This window comes from Schistocerca americana, chromosome X, assembly GCF_021461395.2.
Source record: "Schistocerca americana isolate TAMUIC-IGC-003095 chromosome X, iqSchAmer2.1, whole genome shotgun sequence".
In the NCBI taxonomy this organism is placed as follows: Eukaryota; Metazoa; Arthropoda; class Insecta; order Orthoptera; family Acrididae; genus Schistocerca; species Schistocerca americana.
The window spans coordinates 18199840-18221605 of NC_060130.1; the positions used below are offsets into that span (position 1 = coordinate 18199840).

At 40.0% G+C, this 21766-nt stretch overlaps 1 protein-coding gene across 1 annotated transcript in view; it reads left to right on the forward strand.

Moving 5' to 3' along the window:
* The window catches only part of LOC124554899 (molybdenum cofactor biosynthesis protein 1-like), a 69077-nt gene that overhangs the window by 3874 nt on the left and 43437 nt on the right, over nt 1-21766 (forward strand). Inside the window, exons 3-4 of the mRNA XM_047128588.1 lie at nt 1837-2092; nt 17307-17531. Coding sequence (XP_046984544.1) covers nt 1837-2092; nt 17307-17531 — 481 coding nt within the window. The remainder of the gene's footprint in view (nt 1-1836; nt 2093-17306; nt 17532-21766) is intronic.

Sequence of the window (21766 nt, forward strand, 5' to 3'; positions counted from 1 at the left end):
CAACCACTACAGTTGATGAACTCTGACATATGACATACAGTTGAGTAGCATGAATTAATGTACCCATGGCTGTAATCCAACCTCGATTTGATATCCAGTGTGATGAGAGCTGTTCTGCTGTTCCAGTTTCAATACTGAAATTCATATATTATTTTTATGCTATCCTTACCAGATTGGACTGTGGTGTCATACAGCATAAAATACCTTACAACATGTTGAATCAGTGATGAGAAGTGTAGAACAGCCAGCAGGGGAAAGATGTTGGCAATGAGACAGCTTTTATGTAGAACAGCAGTACAGTGTTTTACAGTGCATAATGCTTCCTCAGATTGAGAACAAAATGTGCGGTTTGCTGTCATCCATTTTCACAAACATAGCCTTGAAAAATAATGTTGACATTACTGTGCATTTCACTCTGAGGCATATTGCACTCTGAGAATGTTCATCGAATTCAGTTACTTTGTATTATATTTCAGTAACAGTGACATAATAGCAAATTGGACTGTATGAGTTTTTATGGATTTTTTTTCCAGAGACACACTACCATTTCTTCAGATTTATTTAATTTGGGTATAAATCCTTTCCAGCATATATGCTGTACACAAAATGTTGAACATAAAATATAGCTATCTGCTGATTTAACATCTTGCTGAGTATACCAGTACAATGTTTTGTTGTAACAAATAGTTCAATGTATTTTACACACTTATAAACTTATTTATACAGTTATAGTAATTTATACCATTACATTAATGTTGTACCTTAATGTTCTGGAAGACGATATTATAAGGAACCTCATACTTTTCCTGGATGATAGAGTTGTCTATAATGAATTATTGCCTGAAAAAGATCTGTAGAAATTTGAGTCAGTTCATAACATTTCAAATTGGTCCAAAGATGGGCAACTGAGTTTAAGTTTTCAGAAATGTAAATTGGAGCACATCACAAAACAAATAAAAGACAGTATTGTATGACTACATTATCAAATAATCACAGTTTTAATTGGTCAACTCATACAAATATCTGGATGAAATGAAATGGTGACATAGACTCACTTGTAGGCAAAGCAGAATGCAGACTTCAATTCGTTGGTAAGATACTGGAAAATGCAATCAGTCAATAGAGGACATTGCTTACAGAATACTTGTGTGGCCCATTCTAGAATATTGCTTAAGTATGACCCATAACAAATAAGGCTAATGGCAGACATTGAATGTATACAAAATAGTGTAGCATGATTGATCATAGATTTATTTGCTGCATGGGAGAGCATCAAGAAGCTACTAAAAATTGGAAATGCCAGACAAGTGAAGATAGACGCCAAATATATGACAAAACCCAACTTATGAAATTTCAGGAACATGTATTAAGCGAGGTATTTAGGGATTATACAATAACCGCATATGTATCACTCCTATAGCGACCATGAAGGCAAGATTAATTACAGCATGCACAGAACCATTTAAAGAATCATTCTTCCCACACTCCACATGAGCACTGAATGGGGAAAAACCATAATGTGTGGTACAACAATGTACTTTGTCGGACAAACCCACAGTGGTTTATACAGTGTGCATGGAGACATGGAATCAGTTGACAGTAGTGGTAATGGTTCATATTGATTCCCATTTCTCTGTTTCAGTAGGTGATCTTATGCCTCTAATTAGTTTTTCATTGCTATCTTAACTTGCATTCTTCAATTCAGTTTATTAACCCTTCTTATCTCTTTGTATTAGGGCAAATGTACAGTTAACTTTTAAGGAATTTGTATTTTCAATTTATCAACTGGAGTTTTGTTTCATATGCAGCAGAAATGTTACAAATTATTTGTTTCAGTTTGTTTAGAATAATTTGCTGTTTCACAGGTGCCCTGAAAAAAATAAAAGATCGCGAAAGTGTCTTAATGACAACCGATGGCCTCATATTGACAAGACAGCTGGTTGCCTTGCAGAGGGCAGGGCTTGACGGTCTGAACATCTGCTTAGACACCCTGCAGTCCCAATGCTACAACCAGATCACGAGGAGGAAAGGCTGGGAGCGTGCCATGGCTGGCATAGATCTAGCCTTGCAACTTGAATACGACCCTGTGAAGGTATTACTAGTGCAGCTGTCATCGCATGCAGACTTTCATAAGCAAGAGATATAAATCTGTTGTTAAGAATATCAATACAAGAATCACCATTTTAAAGCAGTACGCCCTCACCCTCAACTCCATCCCCGCTCCCACCCTCACCCCTGTCTCCACACTGCAGCTGTAAGTGAAGGAAGGTATATTAAGACAGAAGAAGTAAATTTTAGCTGACGATGCTAACAGTTTCGTAGTTTATACAACATAAAAAAGTATGCCTTGCAAGTTTACCAATTAAATATCTTATATTTTCCTCCCAAGAGAGTCTTATGAGACTCAAGATCTTTACAGTTTCTCTTTTTTTCTTTTGTGCCTTTAGTTTAAAATAAGTTTCCTCTATTGTGGTGTTATTTTGAAAAAAATACTCAATTGTTTGGAAAAATTATTCTTAATTCTGTAGTCACACTTTTGTTGTGTCTAAGTACTACTGGTTTCAGTAGCGAGTACCAGCATCAGTTCATCTTATTATCAAAAATTTCTTTGCAAAATAAAAGCTGACCACTGTGGCAGAGTGGTTCTAGGCACTTCAGTCCGGAACCATGCTGCTGCTACGGTCGCAGGTTCGAATCCTGCCTCAGGCAGGGATGTCCTTAGGTTAGTTAGGTTTAAGTACTTCTAAGTCTGGGGGACTGATGACCTCAGATGTTAAGTCCCATAGTGCTTAGAGCCATTTGAACCATTTTGCAAAATAAAAAGCTTCTGTACAACTGCAAACTAGACATACCATTTTCAGGGTGCAGTTCACATCTATTGAAAGCACAACAGTGACCTTTACTTTTAGTAGATAAGACACCTACTGGGGTAAGTGACTTGATGAATGCACACAAGAAGTTGTCATTTATTCCATATGTAGCTGCCATGCAGAATCATATTTTGTATTAGTTTGTCCTTACTCTTCCAAAAGGTTAAACCTTGTCTCTGCAGCCACAGCTTCCTCTCTTCAGCAGTTGTTTTCATCTCCATGTGTGAAGAAAATCCCATTCATTGATCATATTGTTTAAGTAGGATGTTCTCAGCCATCCCCTTGTTTTCTTACCTATGATCTTGCCTTCAGAAATGTTTTTTAAAAGATTATCATCTCCAGTTAAGTGTCCAGTGTATTTTGCTTTGCTCTGGCCTATAACTTTCAGTGGTTCCTTCTTCTCTCCTATTTCCTTTAATTTTTCTGTCAATGCAGCTAGTTCTTATACTTCTCCTCCAGAACCACATTTCAGCAGGTTTGAGGTGAGCTTCCTTTGGCTTTTCTAATGTACAGATTTTGCATCTGTGTGTCAGAACACTCCACACAAAGGTCTTTACAAATATTTTCTTAATGTGGAAGCTGATATGTTTATTCAGTTGCAGCTTCTTCTTATTTTGGAAGGAACTCTTCACCTGTGCTATTCTTTTCTTGAATGCCTTGAAATATTGATTGTTTTCTTGCAAAATGCTACTGAGATAGTGAATTTCAGTTCCTTTCTTGAGTTGCTCATTGCCTGTTCTTGCGTCAGTCCTGCCTCCACCTCCTTTCTTGTCTGTAGCCATAACTTTTGTCTTCTTTGTATTCATTTTTAGCTTTAGTTTTACCATTTCTTGATTTAAGGCCTGAAACATTTTATTTAGTTCCTACTCTGATTTACTATTGTGATGTCGTCAGTCTGCAGTGTATATGCATGCAATTAAGTCTCCATATCGACATCATGCTCCAAAAACCACCTAACTGTGTGTGACAGGGGGTACGTCTCATGCCACCAACTGACCCCCTCTGCCTTGTTCCACTTGTGAACAGTGTTTGGGAAGAATGACTGTCAGTACGCTTCTGTATTATCTCTAACTTCTCAAATTTTCTTCTCGTGATCATTTCGTGAATTGTATATGAGAGAAACTATTATGTTGTCAGACTCTTCTCGGAAACTACTCTCTCGAAACATGGGTAGTAAATCTTTCCGTGATGCACAACTGCTCTCTTATGGCATCTACCACTGGAGTTGCTGAGCATCTCTGTAATGATCTCACAGTGACTAAATGATTCTGTGACAAAACACTCCGCACTTCATTGGATCTTCTTTCTCTCTTCTGTCAGTCGTACAGGGTAAGGACACAGGGGTAATTTACATTCACTTAAGATTCTTCCTGTGGATGTTAGTCTGGCATCTGCTTTTCTATTGCTGTTTTGTGTGATCACTCCACTTTAAGGTTGCTCTGAATAGTTACTTCTAGATATTTTATGGTAGATTCTGTTTCCAGCAATTTGTCATTAATAGTGTAGTTGTACAGTATTGGATTTCTTTTCCTGTGTGTGTGTGTGTGTGTGTGTGTGTGTGTGTGTATGTGTGTGATATGTTACATTTATTTATGTGCAGGGTCAACTGCCAGAGCCTGCATCATTCACCAATCCTTTGCAGGTCATTGTGCAAATTGATACTGTCTTCTGTTGTTGACACTTTCTTATGGACAAGTGTAATACCTGTGAACAATATTAAGGAGCCTCTGACACTTTCTACTGAATCATTTATATACATTGTTAATGTAATGCCCCTATCACATTTCCTTGGAGTATTCCAGAAATTACCTTTTGATTCTTGTCATCTTTTCTTTGTTGTTGTTATTACTTCCTTGATGAACATATTAAGGAAGTAAGGTGATAGAAGGCACCCGTCTCTCACTGCCCTTCTGGTTTTCCTTCTTTCATATCCGGTTCAGTACTCTGACTTTTGTATATACTCAAAATTAATCATCTGTCCTTCCAGTTTGGACATTACTTTAAGGAATGATGATATAATGGTAATCTGTTTATTAAACAATATTTTAATGATACACTATGCTTTCTGATCATATAGTGGCTTGATGATGGAATTTGATACTGAAATTAGTAATCATTAGACAAAATAAAAGTGAAGCTATAATAAAAGAAAGTAATATTTTGGATCATGTCAGTCGTTGTTCCAAACAACTGCACGTCAGGAATAGGTTCAAATGGATCTGAGCACTATGCAACTTAACTTCTGAGGTCATCAGTCGCCTAGAACTTAGAACTAATTAAACCTAACTAACCTAAGGACATCACACACATCCATGCCCGAGGCAGGATTCGAACCTGCGAACGTAGCGGTCACTCGGTTCCAGACTGTAGCGCCTAGAACCGCATGGCCACTCCGGCTGCCTAGGAATAGGTACTAAATTATTTGTCCGCTGATGACCTCACAGCTTAGAACACTAAAAAACAAATGTTAATTGTTTGTTATGTGCCCTGGTAGAGTGTACAACTGTTTACAGTTCACGATTGGTTGTTGGAGCTTGGGCGTTACTCACATAGTGTATTTGGTGCACAGTGCAGAAAAAGGCAGTGTCCAGAAAAGTAAACAAATGTAAAGGCAAAAGTTTCATGACAGGATGTTGTGTCACCATACCTGGAAGACAATTATAGCCAAAGACAGAAATTTAAAAGAAACTGGCTCATTTGAGCTGTGGAGACCTAGTCGAGGATTCTCAGTAGATAATTGTTAGCACAGTAGAATTTATAAAGAGACAATGTCAGTTCGTGTGAGGGAAGGTTGATTGGTAAGTACCTATCAGCTTTCTCATAAAACTCACAATTTGAAGAATACACATCAAGGAAAAGGTAGAAGTCCAACAGTGTCAAATCTAGACAATAATATCGATCATCCAACAGTTTTGCAAAATCCCCAGTTGTACTTACTTTACTTACTTACTTACTAACTTACTCAGATTTGCTGTGTACCATACAAGGAACTGGTTTCCACTAGTTCACTCGATCAGCTGCCAAGTTCTCACCTTCCTCCAAGTTTGTGTCCATGCATTGAAGATTCATTGCAAAAGTTCCAGGTGTTAAAAGGTCTTCCTGTACATCTGTATCTGTCCATTGATTTCCACAACAGTGTTGATTTTGGGATTCTTCCACCTTACATGTGTAGAACATAACCTGCAATCTTCAGTCTTCTTTCAACAATAATTTTGTGCAGGCTGTGTAGACCTCGTATTCTCAGCACTACATCGTTTGTAACTTGGTCGGGTTAACATCTTCAGAATTCATCTCTAGCATTGTTGGTGAAAAATATGGAGACTGTGTGCTGATTTTACTGACATTTTCCAAGTCTCACAAATATAAACAATAAAGGAGTACAGGCAAAGCTTTGTTGACATATTACAGACCTAATTGCCATATTGACTGATTTTCCAGTTCTGCTGGTGATTTCTGCATCTGTGACCTCATTATTACATATAAAGCTACCGAGATATGGCAATCTGTCAACATCTTGTAGTATCTTCTATTGCACTGTAATCGGGGAAGAGACGAGTAATTTCCACTTACTTTGCACATTCTGTTTGCCTTATCTCTATTAATTTTCAGCCGTACACAATAGGGCATTTAATGAGAAAGCAGATAAAAATTAACTTGATGCCTTCCAAGGTGACGGTCTCTACTAAGTCTCTACTCCTTCAAGTCTGACTATGTAAGTGTAGACCAGAGATGGTTTAAATTCAGAGAAATAGTATCGACATCAATTAAGAGATATATACCAAATAAATTGAATGGATACCAAATAAATTAAAAGGGTGGTGCACAAAATATGTCAAAACTCAGCTGCAGAACCAATGAAAAAAAGCATGTCAAAATTTAAAAGAATGCAAAATCTCCAAGATTAGCGATGTTTTACTGAAGCTCGAAACTTAGGGTGGGTTTCAGTGGAAGATGTGTTTAATAATTCCCATAGTGAAACTTCGTTTTGAAATCTGGAAGAAAATCCAAAGAGGTTCTGGTTGAATGTATAGTACACCAATGGCAAGACACAACCAATACCATCACTGCGCAATAGCTGTGGTAATGTTACTGATGACAGTGCTGCTAAAGCAGAGTTACTAAACACGGATTTCTGAAATTTCTTCACCAAAGACAACAAAGTAAATATTGCAGTATTTAAATCAAGAACAACTGCAACTGTGAGTAACTTAGTAGTAGCTCTCCTCAGTGTCATAAACCATTTATGTTTATTTCAGAGAATGTTGATACAATAGCTCCATTAGAAATCATATATAGCCGCTCATTTGATAAAGATCCATACCTAGAGACTGAAAAGTTGCTCAGGTCACACCAATGCTCAGGAAAGAAAAGAGGAGTAATCTACTAAATAACAGACTCATATCACTAATGTTGATTTGCATTAGGATTTTGGAACATATATTGTGTTTGAATATTTTGAATTATCTCAAAGGTAATGATTCATTGATAAATAGCTAAGATAGATTCAGAAATATCGACCTTTTAAAACACAGCTAGCTCTTTAGTCACACAAAGTAATAAGTGCTGTCGACTGGGGATCTCAAATTGATTCCATATTTGTAGATTTCCAGAAGACTTTTTGAAACAGTTCCTCACAAGCATTTTATAATCATATTGTGTGCCTATGGAGTATTGTCTGAGTTGTACAACTGGATGTGTGGTTTCCTGTCAGAAAGGTCACAGTTCATAGCAATTGATGGAAAATCGTCAAGTAAAACAGAAGTGATATCTGACATTCCTCAAGGAAGTGTTATAGACCACCTGCTGTTGCCGATCTACATTAACAATTTAAGAGAGAATCTGAGCAGTCCTCTTAGATGATGCTATCATTTACAGTCTCGCAAATCATTTACTGTCTTGTAAAGTGATCAGATGATCAAAATGAACTGCAAAATGATTTAGGCTACCTATCCATATGATGCAAAAAGTGGTAACTGACCTTAAATAATAAAAATTTTTATGTCATCTGCACGAGTAGTAAAAGGCATCTACTAAATTTTGTTTACATGATAATTCACACAGATCTAAAGGCTGTGAAGTCTACTGAATACTTAGGAATTACATTTACAAATAACTTAAATTGGAATGCTCACATAGATAATGCGGTGGCAAAGCAAACAAAAGACTGTGATTTAATAGTAAAACATTTAGAAGATTAGGATTACTAAAGAGACTATCTACAACTATACTTGTCTGTCCTCTTTTGGAGTATTCTGCATGGTGTGGGATCCTTACCAGATAGGACTGACAGAGGACATCATTTAAAAGTTCAAAGAAAGGCAGCTCATTTTGTATTATTGGGAAACAGGAAAGTGCATGCCACAGATATCACATGTGAATTGGGGTGGCAGTCATTAAAGCAAAAGCATTTTGCTGGAGCAGGTTCTTAAAATTTCAATCATCAACTTTCTCCTCCGAATGTGAAAATACACTCCTGGAAATTGAAATAAGAACACCGTGAATTCATTGTCCCAGGAAGGGGAAACTTTATTGGCACATTCCTGGGGTCAGATACATCACATGATCACACTGACAGAACCACAGGCACATAGACACAGGCAACAGAGCATGCACAATGTCGGCACTAGTACAGTGTATATCCACCTTTCGCAGCAATGCAGGCTGCTATTCGCCCATGGAGACGATCGTAGAGATGCTTGATGTAGTCCTGTGGAACGGCTTGCCATGCCATTTCCACCTGGCGCCTCAGTTGGACCAGCGTTCGTGCTGGACGTGCAGACCGCGTGAGACGACGCTTCATCCAGTCCCAAACATGCTCAATGGGGGACAGATCCGGAGATCTTGCTGGCCAGGGTAGTTGACTTACACCTTCTAGAGCACGTTGGGTGGCACGGGATACATGCGGACGTGCATTGTCCTGTTGGAACAGCAAGTTCCCTTGCCGGTCTAGGAATGGTAGAACGATGGGTTCGATGACGGTTTGGATGTACCGTGCACTATTCAGTGTCCCCTCGACGATCACCAGTGGTGTACGGCCAGTGTAGGAGATCGCTCCCCACACCATGATGCCGGGTGTTGGCCCCGTGTGCCTCGGTCGTATGCAGTCCTGATTCTGGCGCTCACCTGCACGGCGCCAAACACGCATACGACCATCATTGGCACCAAGGCAGAAGCGACTCTCATCGCTGAAGACGACACGTCTCCATTCGTCCCTCCATTCACGCCTGTCGCGACACCACTGGAGGCGGGCTGCACGATGTTGGGGCATGAGCGGAAGACGGCCTAACGGTGTGCGGGACCGTAGCCCAGCTTCATGGAGACGGTTGCGAATGGTCCTCGCCGATACCCCAGGAGCAACAGTGTCCCTAATTTGCTGGGAAGTGGCGGTGCGGTCCCCTACGGCACTGCGTAGGATCCTACGGTCTTGGAGTGCATCCGTGCGTCGCTGCGGTCCGGTCCCAGGTCGACGGGCACGTGCACCTTCCGCCGACCACTGGCGACAACATCGATGTACTGTGGAGACCTCACGCCCCATGTGTTGAGCAATTCGGCGGTACGTCCACCCGGCCTCCCGCATGCCCACTATACGCCCTCGCTCAAAGTCCGTCAACTGCACATACGGTTCACGTCCACGCTGTCGCGGCATGCTACCAGTGTTAAAGACTGCGATGGAGCTCCGTATGCCACGGCAAACTGGCTGACACTGAAGGCGGCAGTGCACAAATGCTGCGCAGCTAGCGCCATTCGACGGCCAACACCGCGGTTCCTGGTGTGTCCGCTGTGCCGTGCGTGTGATCATTGCTTGTACAGCCCTCTCGCAGTGTCCGGAGCAAGTATGGTGGGTCTGACACACCGGTGTCAATGTGTTCTTTTTTCCATTTCCAGGAGTGTATTTTGTTAGAGCCCTCTTACATAGGGAGAAATCATCATTGTAATGAAATAAGAGAAATCAGAGCTTGTACGGAAATATTGAAGTGTTTGTTTTTCCTCAAATTCTGTAGGGGAGTGGAATGGTAGATAAATAGGTTGAGGGTGGTTCTCTGAACCCTCTGCCAGCATTCAATTGTGAATTACAGACTAGTCATGCAGATATAGATAATGTAGATAGGCTTTCAATATTGTGCACCGATTCTCTAATTTTATACATTGCTCAAATACTTTCGTGGCGCTTTGGAGTGACCCCTTTAAAATAAAAATTTACCAGTCTTCTTAATATGTATTTTGGTAATGAGGTTGATAAGAAGTTACAACAATACTTTCTTATTACTCCCCACTTTTGGGTTTTATTAATGAACAAAATCGCCGCAGTGTTCCATAACAATTACGGGTTGAAGTTTCCTGCTGATGGAACCAATATGATTTTCTGTGTTTCTGAGCATACAGGTTGTGTACGCTGTTTGGAGTCTGGTGTATGCTGAATCAAATGTTTTTATTGTTGTGATCTTCCATCTGAAGATTGGTTTCACGGAGTTGCCCATGCTAGCCTATCCTGTGTGACCCTCTTCACCTCTGCGTAACTACTACAGCGTACAATAACTTGAACTTGCTTACTGCAGTCAGTTTTTGGTCTCCTACAGTTGTTACCCCCATTATATTCACAGATGACCACATATTGTGAAAATTGCATATTGTAATGTAGGATGCAATAATAACGTACGGAAAGTTTCTGTTGAAAATTACGAATTATTTAGGGAATAAAGCAGATGGCTCACCAAAAGGCAGAAGCACTGTCTCATTGATAGGCACACGAACAAAAGGTTTGTAGAATGAGATTTTCACTGTGCAGTGGAGTGTGCACTGATATGAAACTTCGTGGCAGATTAAAAGTGTGTGCCGGACTAAGAGTCAAACTTGGGACCTTTGCCTTTTGTGGGCAAGTGCTCTACCATCTGAGCTATCCATGCATGACTCACGACCCGTACTCACAGCTTTACTTCCACCAGTACCTCGTCTTCTACCTTCCAAGCTAAAAGGTACGTTGCTTGGCGAGCTTCCAGAATGCACTTTCTTTTTCTAGCTGTAGGGAAAACATGCGCGCGCATGCACACACACACACACACACACACACACACACACACTCACTCACTCACTCACATGCACATGCATGTCTCCTTATGTTGTGGTCGCTCAACTGCCAGCTCTTTACTGGCCCATGGTGAGTGTTCTGGAGTGAGGTAGGGCTTTAGAGTGGGGTAGGATGGGGTGGGTTGAGGCAATGTGAGGGATGGAGAGAGATGGGAGGGGTTTGGAGGGCAGCATTTAGTGGCTCGTTAGAGAGTGGGGAGCCATCTGTGGGCTAGCTAGGGGTGCAGGTAGAGGGGTCAGGCGACAGACAGCTGGGCACTCATAGACTAGGGTGTGACGTGAGATAACAGCACACAACTAGCTGATTGGGAAGGGGGGGGAGGGGGGGGAGGGGGGGGCAGGGGCGTGTGTGTGTGGGGGGGGGGGGGCAGGGGGGCTGGTAGTTAACTTGGATTTAGGCCAGGAAGCAAAGGATGTGCTGTAAGTATGGCTACGAAAGTTGAGTATTCTTAAATAAGATCAGCTGGTGGCAATGTATTGGAAAGTAACTGGCACACAAAGTGCAATTTTGGCTCCTTTTTCTTTGTGAATTTTAAATAGTCTGCAGAGCAAATTGAATTAGGAGGATCAGGCATTTGTGTGGGTTTAGGAAAGTAAATTGTAGAGCCAGATAAAAGGCGCGCAAGACAGGAGGGGTACTACTGCTCATCACTGCTGTATCGTGCTACTAGTACATGTCAGTGTGAGTGCACCGAGAGTGGTGTTGCCGTACATGCGTCTTTAAATTGGTCACCCACTGATCATTGCAGGCTGGCTGCTGGATTCTGTCTCTGGGAGCCAAGCGTGTGGCGCGGTCGCTGCCATGCCATCTGCTGGTGACTCGCACATATATTAGTGTGGAACAGTGCTGACTGATTCTCTGTGTGATTCTAGTTTGTAATGTGCACATCAGTGTTCTGTGTCTTGTTGAGTCCTTAGAGGCATATTGTTCGGAGGTTATTATTAAAGCCATATTTGTGCGACTTGGATCACACTTCAGTATTACTTGGTTATTACATCACCACAAACATATGGACCGGGAATGTACATGCTTTGACAGTTTCCTACGTCTCTCTCTTCTAGGACTGACATGGTAGCTGCCTTGCATTTCTTAATGACTCTGACCTTGTCAACCACAAACCGAATCTTAGTACAGTCATGATTTCCCTGAAGAGATTACATGACAGCAGAGACTTGTAAAATTGTGTTACCCATTTCTCTAGCCAGTGAAGATTCATTCTGTACCTTCAGATACAGTGTCATGTAGGAGTAGAACAGCAAGAAATACGTAGCTCCTCTAACCGTAATGACAGTTTATCACCTCCCAACACTACATGTGCCAATGTTTCAGTGCATTTTTGAATATGTTTGTTAACAGATTCATCAACACAACAAAAATTTACGATCTCAGTAGCATCTTATTTCTTAACTCATACTTTACTATTCATCAGAATCTTCATCGCTGCTCTTTGATTCGTCAGAGCTCCCTGCCGTACTTTGTTTTATTTCATAGTCAGAATTAGGTGAAATACCACCTACCGTATTTACTCAAATCTAAGCTGCACTCAAACCTGAAAAATGAGACTCGAAATAAAGGAAGGAAAAAAAAAATTCCCGAATCTAAGCCGCACCTGAAATTTGAGACTCAAAGTTCAAGGGGAGAGAAAAGTTTTAGGCTGCACCTCCAAATCGAAACAAAGTCGGTCCATTGTAATATGAGACACAATTTAGGTCGAATGAATGACGATACAGCTACAGTAGTTTGGTTCGAGTCGTAAGCGTAGCACTTAAGCTTTACCAGGTAGCCTTTGCTATGCGTCAGGCCCTCCGTCCGTATTTATACTGGTACCCTTCCTTTTTCACGTGCTTCGTCTGGTTTGAATCAATTGCTTATTTTGCTTTGATCTGATAAGTGCCGGTTTCCTTGTTATAGGCGTTTATGTCACTCTAAGCTGAAAATACATTACTGTACTGTGTCATGCATTGTTTGTCGCATTCTGATAGTGCGTGTTTGTGGCCTGTCGTCGCTCGCGGCATGGCTTGCTTTTATGCACGCTACCACCGCCTACAATTAAAAAAAAAAAAAAAAAAAAAAAAAAAGAGAGAGAAATCATCTCATTAGCGAAACAATGGCAAGAGACTATTTGTTGTTACTTACACTGCTGCTTTCTTTGATAATGATCAACAAGAACCAAATAATAGACTGCGTATGATAGAACATGTTCTGAACGAGAGTTAGGCGAAAATTTATCTCCGTTTGAAAATCTTTGCGGCCGCTTCTTTAGTACATCAAATTCTGCACAGAAATTAGAGTCATCTTAGATTTAAAAATCTAGTCAGTTGCCGTGCTTCAGTTCTGACTGTATCACTATTAGGCATAAGAATAATACGAATATAAACATGACACGATACGTATATTCTTCCACATTTGCTGTTGTCTCACTCTAGTTTCGTAGTTTATTAGGCAGACAGGATTTAAATAAGATAGCAGCAAACACGAAAGAATACGTGGCAACATGTTTATATTCGTATTACTCTTATGATGAAGAGAATACTGCATGTGATTCACATTTCATCAGGTTCCTATAAGCAACCATCTCTTCTCACAGGTAGGAAAAAATTCAGAACGTAGAGTTGGCCATATTGACAAACATCCGAAACAGTCTTGCCAGTCGGATTTTCGTAATACATTGAAGTTCTGCTACATTCGAAGATGAACAATACGGAATTTATATTTACTTCGTTGGATAATGTATGAAAATCGTCTTCCACCTTTTTTTTTAAATTTATTTACTGACGCAGAGGTTTTGGCGCAAGTATTTATCTTTGTGCCTACGAAGCATGCCTGTGTAGCGCTACATATATTCGACGGCAAAAGTTAGTTGTGGCAGCACCTACCGACATTTTTCAGAACTTCCACTTGCTTTGCACTCGATTCTAAGCCGCAGGCAGTTTTTTGGATTACAAAAACCAGAAAAAATGCGGCTTACATTTGAGTAAATACGGTACATCCTCTCCTTTGGATTCAACTTCTTAAGTATTATCTTTCAAGTCAACACCTGCTAATCTGTGAGACGAAATGATGAGCCATACTACTCTATTTCACTGTGCCTGTTTGTTTCATTTGTATAACATTTTATTCCATCATAGATGCTGCACTTACAGTTTCATATATGCATTGCAGCAGCAGACACAATAAAAGTAGCAATCAGCAGTGCTTAGTTTGTGAATGGGTAAAAAATATGCCGTTGTCCCAGTTCCACATATCCCCAAAATTTGATTCTGTCAAATTCTGTACTCTCTGAAATCAAATGTTTAATCCAAAGATGAAAGTGAACAAGTTTGATGCAGTATTGCTAATATTGTTTATTACTCATCTTGCTGGATGAAGTGCATACTGTGTCCTTTCTGAAAGGTTTGCAGAAGTAATGCACATACCAGTTTTCTAAAAACTTACATTGAGATTGTGCTCTCCTTCCTCTTGTACAAATTAGTAGAGCCCTTCGGATTACTCCACAATATGCCTCTTGGCAAGGTGGTAACGACAGTATTATGAAAAGGATAGATTGGCACTCACTGTATAGTGTAGATGTTGTGTTGCAGGCAGGGGGGAAAAAAAAAAAAATACACCACCCATTAAACACGTAAGCTTTTGGTGCAAACCTCCCCCCCCCCCCCCCCCTTCCCACACACACACGCACACACACACACACACACACACACACACACACACACACACACACACACACACACGCGCAAATGCAGATCACACATACATGACCACGGTCTCTGGCTGCTAGGGCCAGACTGGGAGCAACTGCGCATCATGGGAGAAACAACAGTCATATGTGTGTGTGTGTGTGTGTGTGTGTGTGTGTGTGTGTGTGTGTGTGTGTGTGTGTGTGTGTGTGTCTTGTCCACTTACGAAGAAGACTTTCTGATCGAAAGCTTATGTGTTTAGTAGTCTTTTTGTTGTGCTTGTCTGTGACCTAACATTTCCTGTGTACAGTGAATAGCAATGTATTTTTTTTATAATATGGTCATTATTCCAGCCTAGATTTTCTATTGTTTGTTTCCTTTTAAGACCTTATAGAGACAGTTACTGACAATTTCTTTTTTCTTATTGGAGAAAAGTAAAACCATATGGGGGCAGACGTAGATTGTGAATGAATATGGAATAGAGTATTTTTATTCTCCCTGTATGCAGTGTCAATAACTTCACCTCACACACTTCATTTCTGGCAGCACCTCCTCCTCAACACATGACTGTCCCCCACCACCTCACCATAGTCTTCAAGTTACATCCTATAGCACTTCTGGGTGGACAAATAGATGAAGGATGTAGTTTAAAACAGTATAACTAAACTTAAAAGCCGAACTGCCCTTTTATAGAGACTGCCATCATTATTTAAACATACTAAACAACATCAAAACAGTCAAAAGAAATTGTTTTTCAAAAGAGCAGAAAATTGTAGTGAAATTCATGAAAGGATTGTTTTAAATTGTTATATCTTAAATCTGTCAGCATTTCCCAAGATTTTCTGGCTTAATTAAGACTAGGTCATGCCACCACAGTGGTCAAACAGTGGACTTGCCTTTGAGAGGACAACGGACCCGAGTCCCATCGGGCCACCAAAATTTGGGTTTTCCTTGATTTCCCTAAATGATTTAAGACAAATTCTGGGATGGTTCCTTTGAAAAAGATGACATTCAGCTGAGGAAGCAACACAGTGCTGGTGGAAACACGAGTATTTCAGAGCACACCATCCATTGCACATTGTTAAACATAGGGCTCTGCTGCAGACAACCCCTGTATGTTCCCATGTTGACAACACAGTTGAATTACAATTTCTGTGGCTCAGGAGCATTGAGATTGGGCAGTGAATCAATAGAAATGTGTCATCTGGTTTGAATCATTCGAGTTTCGCATTACACCTGCTTGACGGTTTTGTGCACATACACTGTCAACAGAGTGAATTGGTGCTTGAAATGTGCACTTTGCTACAGACTTAGGCCAGTGGGAGCAATATTATGCTATGGAGGACATTCACCTGGTCTTCTATGGGTCCTGTGGTAGTAACTGAAGGCTCCATAACAGCTTTGTTCTGTGTGAACATTATTGTGCACTGTCCGCACCCTGTCCCTAATGAAGGTGACATGTTTCAACAATATGACTTTCAGTGTCACGAGGCCAGAATCAAATTCACCCCTTCTGAATCTGATGGAATACATCTGCGATGCTATCAGATACCAGTTCTGCACCCAGAAACCACTGATCTGCAATTTATGGGAATTACATGACCTGTGCTTAGACATGCGGTGCTGCATAATGCTGGGAACATACCTCACATAATGCTGGGAACATACCTGAAATTTGTTGAACTTGTCCCACACAAAATCACTGCTGTATTGTGTTCCAACAGTGGACAAACACATTATCAAACAGGAGGTCATAGTGTTTTGTCTCATCAGTTTATATATTCAATGCTTGAATGAAAGGTGTGCTCTTTTCCTTTTTTCTGCCATTGCGTGTATGTGTAAAGCAGGATGTTCTACCATTTGGGCTTGTTTATATGATGGCTGTCAGTATTACCACCTGCACAGATACTAAATGCTCCTTTTGTGAAGACCTTTTATCTTGAGAACACTTTTAACTTTGTTTCACAAATGGCAGCACAGTTTCAAGAAAGCTTCTTAATTTCATGTAATAGTTAAAATAATACCTTCAGCGAAAGATGTGTGCGTTGGAGTGGGGAAAAAGATTGGAGATGTATGTAGTTTAATTTTCATAAATTGTTAAGAAGGTTAACAGCTTGGCATGCTAAGATAAATTCAGACATTCTCTAAAAAGAGAGAAAAAGATTAATTTAACAGAATCAGTGAGGTATACAAATATAACAACAGACTTGTAGAACCATTATTTTGTAGGTTAGATTAGATTAGATTCAGCTTTTGTTCCAAGACCCAAAACATGAGACGATTCTCATGGGTGAGTAACATGCCAGAAAGTATAACATAAAAAATATAAAACATTTGAATACCCTGATCATTTGTCAGGAGATTGTCAAACTAGGTGAATACAATACAAACTGGAACAGCTAATATTTTCAGAATTGATACGCTGTCAGACTGAAACACTGTTATGCACTATTAATAAATTTATCAAACAAAAAGTACATAATCTTGACTGTTATGGCAAAGTGCTCTCAGAACTGAAATCTAACAGACATTCTTATTTAAGCTGGCCTAACAGCCACTGTTAAGATATTCATCTATTGAGTAGGATGAGTTATCTATCAAAAAGTCTTTCAAACTCTGTTTAAACCATGCTTTATCTGATACCAAGTTTTTAATGGTGACTTTCTTCCACAGATAAATTGTGTTGTAATGCGAGGTTTTAATGAAGATGAAGTGTGCAGTTTTGTGGAGTTAACAAAAGAGAAAAATGTTGATGTAAGATTTATCGAGTACATGCCTTTCAGCGGCAACAAATGGAATGATGGGAAGATGGTCTCATTTTGTGAAATGCTCCAAATAATTAGAAAGCAGTGGCCTAATTTTGATCCTCTTCCCAATGGGCCCAATGATACCTCAAAGGTACATGCAGTATTACGTATGAACATACATTGAAAATAATTTAATGTTTATGACTTACTACCAATCACAAGAATACTTCACATCTGCTGGTGGTATGAGAGATAGACTGGTTTAGTTACATATTTCTCATCCCATTCAGTAAGTCTGTCCTGGCCTGGGTTTCTCTGCAGCTTTTCTGCAACTCTCCCCATTTCCTAAACCTTGACAATCCTTTTCTTTCTTCCCTTTTCCTTCCCCTTATTGTTTCTGCCAGAAGAAGAAGCCACTGGCTCCGAAAGCTTACACATTTCCATAACTTTAAGGGGAGTTAGAAGGGGAAAACATTCTTTTTCACTTTTTCGGGTTTTTATCTGATTATAAAATTTGCCATTTTCCAAATAAAATGATATGTATATTACTTATAAACTTGTGTGAGAAGTATTTCATTTTATTTTCTAAAATATAATCTACACCAGTTGAAAATGTTAAAATTTTTATATGCATTACCTCAAGACCTAATAAAATCGGTAATTTTTTATATACAGGGTAGTCCATTGATCGTGACCGGGCCAAATATCTCACGAAATAAGTGTCAAACGAAAAAACTACAAAGAACGAAATTTGTCTAGCTCGAAGGGGGAAACCAGCTGGCGCAATGGTTGGCCTGCTATAAGGCGCTGCCATAGCTCAAACTGATATCAACTGTGTTTTTTAAAATAGGAACCCCATTTTTTATTACATATTCGTGTAATACATAAAGAAATATGAATGTTTTAGTTGGACCACTTTTTTCAGTTTGTGATAGATGGCACTGTAATAGTCACAAACATATGTCTCATAATTTTAGACGAACAGTTGGTAACAGGTAGGTTTTTTAAATTAAAATACAGAACCTAGGTACATTTGAACATTTTATTTCGGTTGTTCCAATGTGATACATGTACCTTTGTGAACTTATCATTTCTGAGAACGCATGCTGTTACGGCGTGATTACCTGTGAATACCACATTAATGCAATAAATGCTCAAAATGATGTCTGTCAACCTCAATGCCTTTGGCAATACGTGTAATGACATTCCTCTCAACAGTGAGTAGTTTGCCTTCCGTAATGTTCGCACATGCATTGATAATGTACTGACGCATGTTGTCAGGCGTTGTCGGTGGATCACGATAGCAAATATCCTTCAACTTTCCCCACAGAAAGAAATCCAGGGACGTCAGATCCGGTGAACGTGCGGGCCATGGTATGGTGCTTTGACGACCAATCCACCTGTCATGAAATGTGCTATTCAATACTGCTTCAACCGCACGCAAACTATGTGCCGGACATCCATCATGTTGGAAGTACATCGCCATTCTGTCATGCAGTGAAACATCTTGTAGTAACATTGGTAGAACATTACGCAGGAAATCAGCATACATTGCACCATTTAGATTGCCATGGATAAAATGGGGGCCAATTAACCTTCCTCCCTTAATGCCACACCATACATTAACCTGCCAAGGTCGCTGCTGTTCCACTTGTCGCTGCCATCGTAGATTTTCCGTTGTCCAATAGTGCATATTATGGCGGTTTAGGTTACCGCTGTTGGTGAATGATGCTTCATCGCTAAATAGAACACATGCAAAAAATCTTTCATCGTCTCGTAATTTCTCTTGTGCCCAGTGGCAGAACTGTACATGACATTCAAAGTCATTGGCATGCAATTCCTGGTGCATTGAAATATGGTACGGGTGCAATCAATGTTGATGTAGCATTCTCAACACCGACGTTTTTGAGATTCCCAATTCTCGTGCAATTTGTCTGCTACTGATGTGTGGATTAGCTGCCCCAGCAGCTGAAACACCTACTAGGGCATCATCATTTGTTGCAGGTCATGGTTGATGTTTCACATGTGACTGGACACTTCCTGTTTCCTTAAATAATGTAACTATCCGGCGAATGGTCCCGACACTTCAATGATGTTGTCCAGGATACCGAGCAGCATACATAGCACACGCCCCTTGGGCATTTTGATCACAATAGCCATACATCAACACGATACCGACCTTTTCCGCAATTGGTAAACGGTCCATTTTAACACGGATAATGTATCACGAAGCAAATACCGTCCGCACTGGCGGAAAAATATGTGATACTACATACTTATATGTTTGTGACTATTACAGCAGCTGGCCGAAGTGGCCGAGTGGTGTTAGGCGCTACAGTCTGGAAACGCACGACCGCTACGGTCGCAGGTTCGAATCCTGCCTTGGCCATGGATGTGTGTAATGTCCTTAGGTTAGTTAGGTTTAAGTAGTTCTAAGTTCTAGGGGACTGATGACCTCAGAAGTTAAGTCCCATAGTGCTCAGAGCCATTTGAACCATTTTTGACTATTACAGCCTCAACTATCCCAAAGTGAAAAAGTGTTCCAGCTAAAACATTCACATTTCTTTACGTACTACATGAATATGTAATAAAAAATGGGGGCTCCTATTTTTAAAAAATGCAGTTGATATGAGTTTGACCTATGGCAGTGCCATTTAGCAGGCCAACCGTAGCGCCATCTGGTTTCTCCCTTCAAGCTAGACGAATTTCGTTCTTTGTAGTTTTTTCATTTCATGCTTATTTCGTGAGATATTTGGCCCGGTCACTATCAATGGACTACCCTGTAGAAAGCTGTGGATTGCTGTGTTATAAAGGTTAAATTATGTGTTTGCATTGGTAGCACTGTCAAAAATAGTATCGTATCTTTTCATAGTATAAACATGCTTTGTATATCGAAGTGCTAACGTTTTTCCGAGGAGAAGTGAGGAATAGACTGGTAAATCTCTCAAAAAGTATGACTCGAAAATGAAGTGTTTTTAAGAAATGTGGGTTTCATGGTAATAAATTTTTGAATAAAGAGAAACATTGTGTTCAGCATGTGGTGTGTGAAGTTGCAGACAATGAAATACTGGCAAACTCATGAGTATCTAGCGAAACACCCATTAGTGCTTCGAAGATTAAAATAAAACATAGTGATAACACAGTTATCTCAAAACAAAACTCATGTAAACGGTAGGTTAGGTTATATTCTGATACATTTACACATCCTAACAGGGGTGTTATGTGAATGTGTGTGCTGTATCTATGTGGAGGGCCAGTTAGTTTACATGAAGACATTGAGGTATCAAATGGACTAGCCAGGAAACTTACCATTAATTCTGCCATTTGTAAATACACTCATTCATTTTGGAATTCTGATAAGTGTAAAGATAATTATTTTGACATAAATGTTAGGTGGTTTTATGGATTGAGAGCTATTGGCAAAGGACACACTGCAGCAGAAACAATGTGTGTCGTGATGTATATGCCACGCCCACTTTGTAAAATGGACAAGTATGCAGGATTTATTGGAGCTGCTGTGAAATCCACTGCATGTGAGTCAATTAAGGGTGCTGCAAATGAAGCTGCTGAAATAAACGATGGTATGATTGTCATATCAGTAGCTTTTGGGGCACTTGGTAGAAGCGTAGCTGCAGTTCTAAGAATTCTGTTGCTACAGTGACTAGTGTTGATACTGGAAAGCTAATAGATTTCCAGATTTTAACCAAACATTCTTATAAGTATAAATCAGGGAATGAAGAAGGGCATATCTGTGACAGAAGTTATGAAGGACAACTAGTCGTACGGAGGCCTGTGCAGCTGTTGAAATTTATAATCGATCTGTAAACTAAAGGGGAGTGTGTTACACTAAGTTCTTAGGTTATGCAGACTCAAATGCATATAACAGTGTAGTAGCCACTCAGCCTTATGGTGAGAAGCTTATCACAGAACTGGAATGTGTTGCTCATGTCCAGAAGAGGATGGATACCAGATTGAGGAAGTTGAAACAAAGTTTGAGAGACAAGAAACTTTCAGGTGGTAAGACCATAAGAAGCAGGCTGACAGACAACATGATTGATGAACTACAACAGTATTATGAGATTGCCATTAGAAATAATACTGAGGATTTGTTGAAAATGAAGCAGGCAGTATGGGCTACCTTCTTCCAGAGACTGTCAGCTGATGATAAACCAGTACACCATCTTTGCCCTCCTAGATCTGGTTCATGGTGCAATTACCGCAATGCCCAGTACTCATCCAGGTCATACAGCCATAAACATTCTATCCCAGCAGCAGTTGTGGATATCATAAAACCTGTTTACAGAGACCTGGCAATCCTGAATTATTGAAGAAGTGTCTGCATTGTCAGACTCAAAATCCCAATGAGTCGTTCAATAATCTTATTGT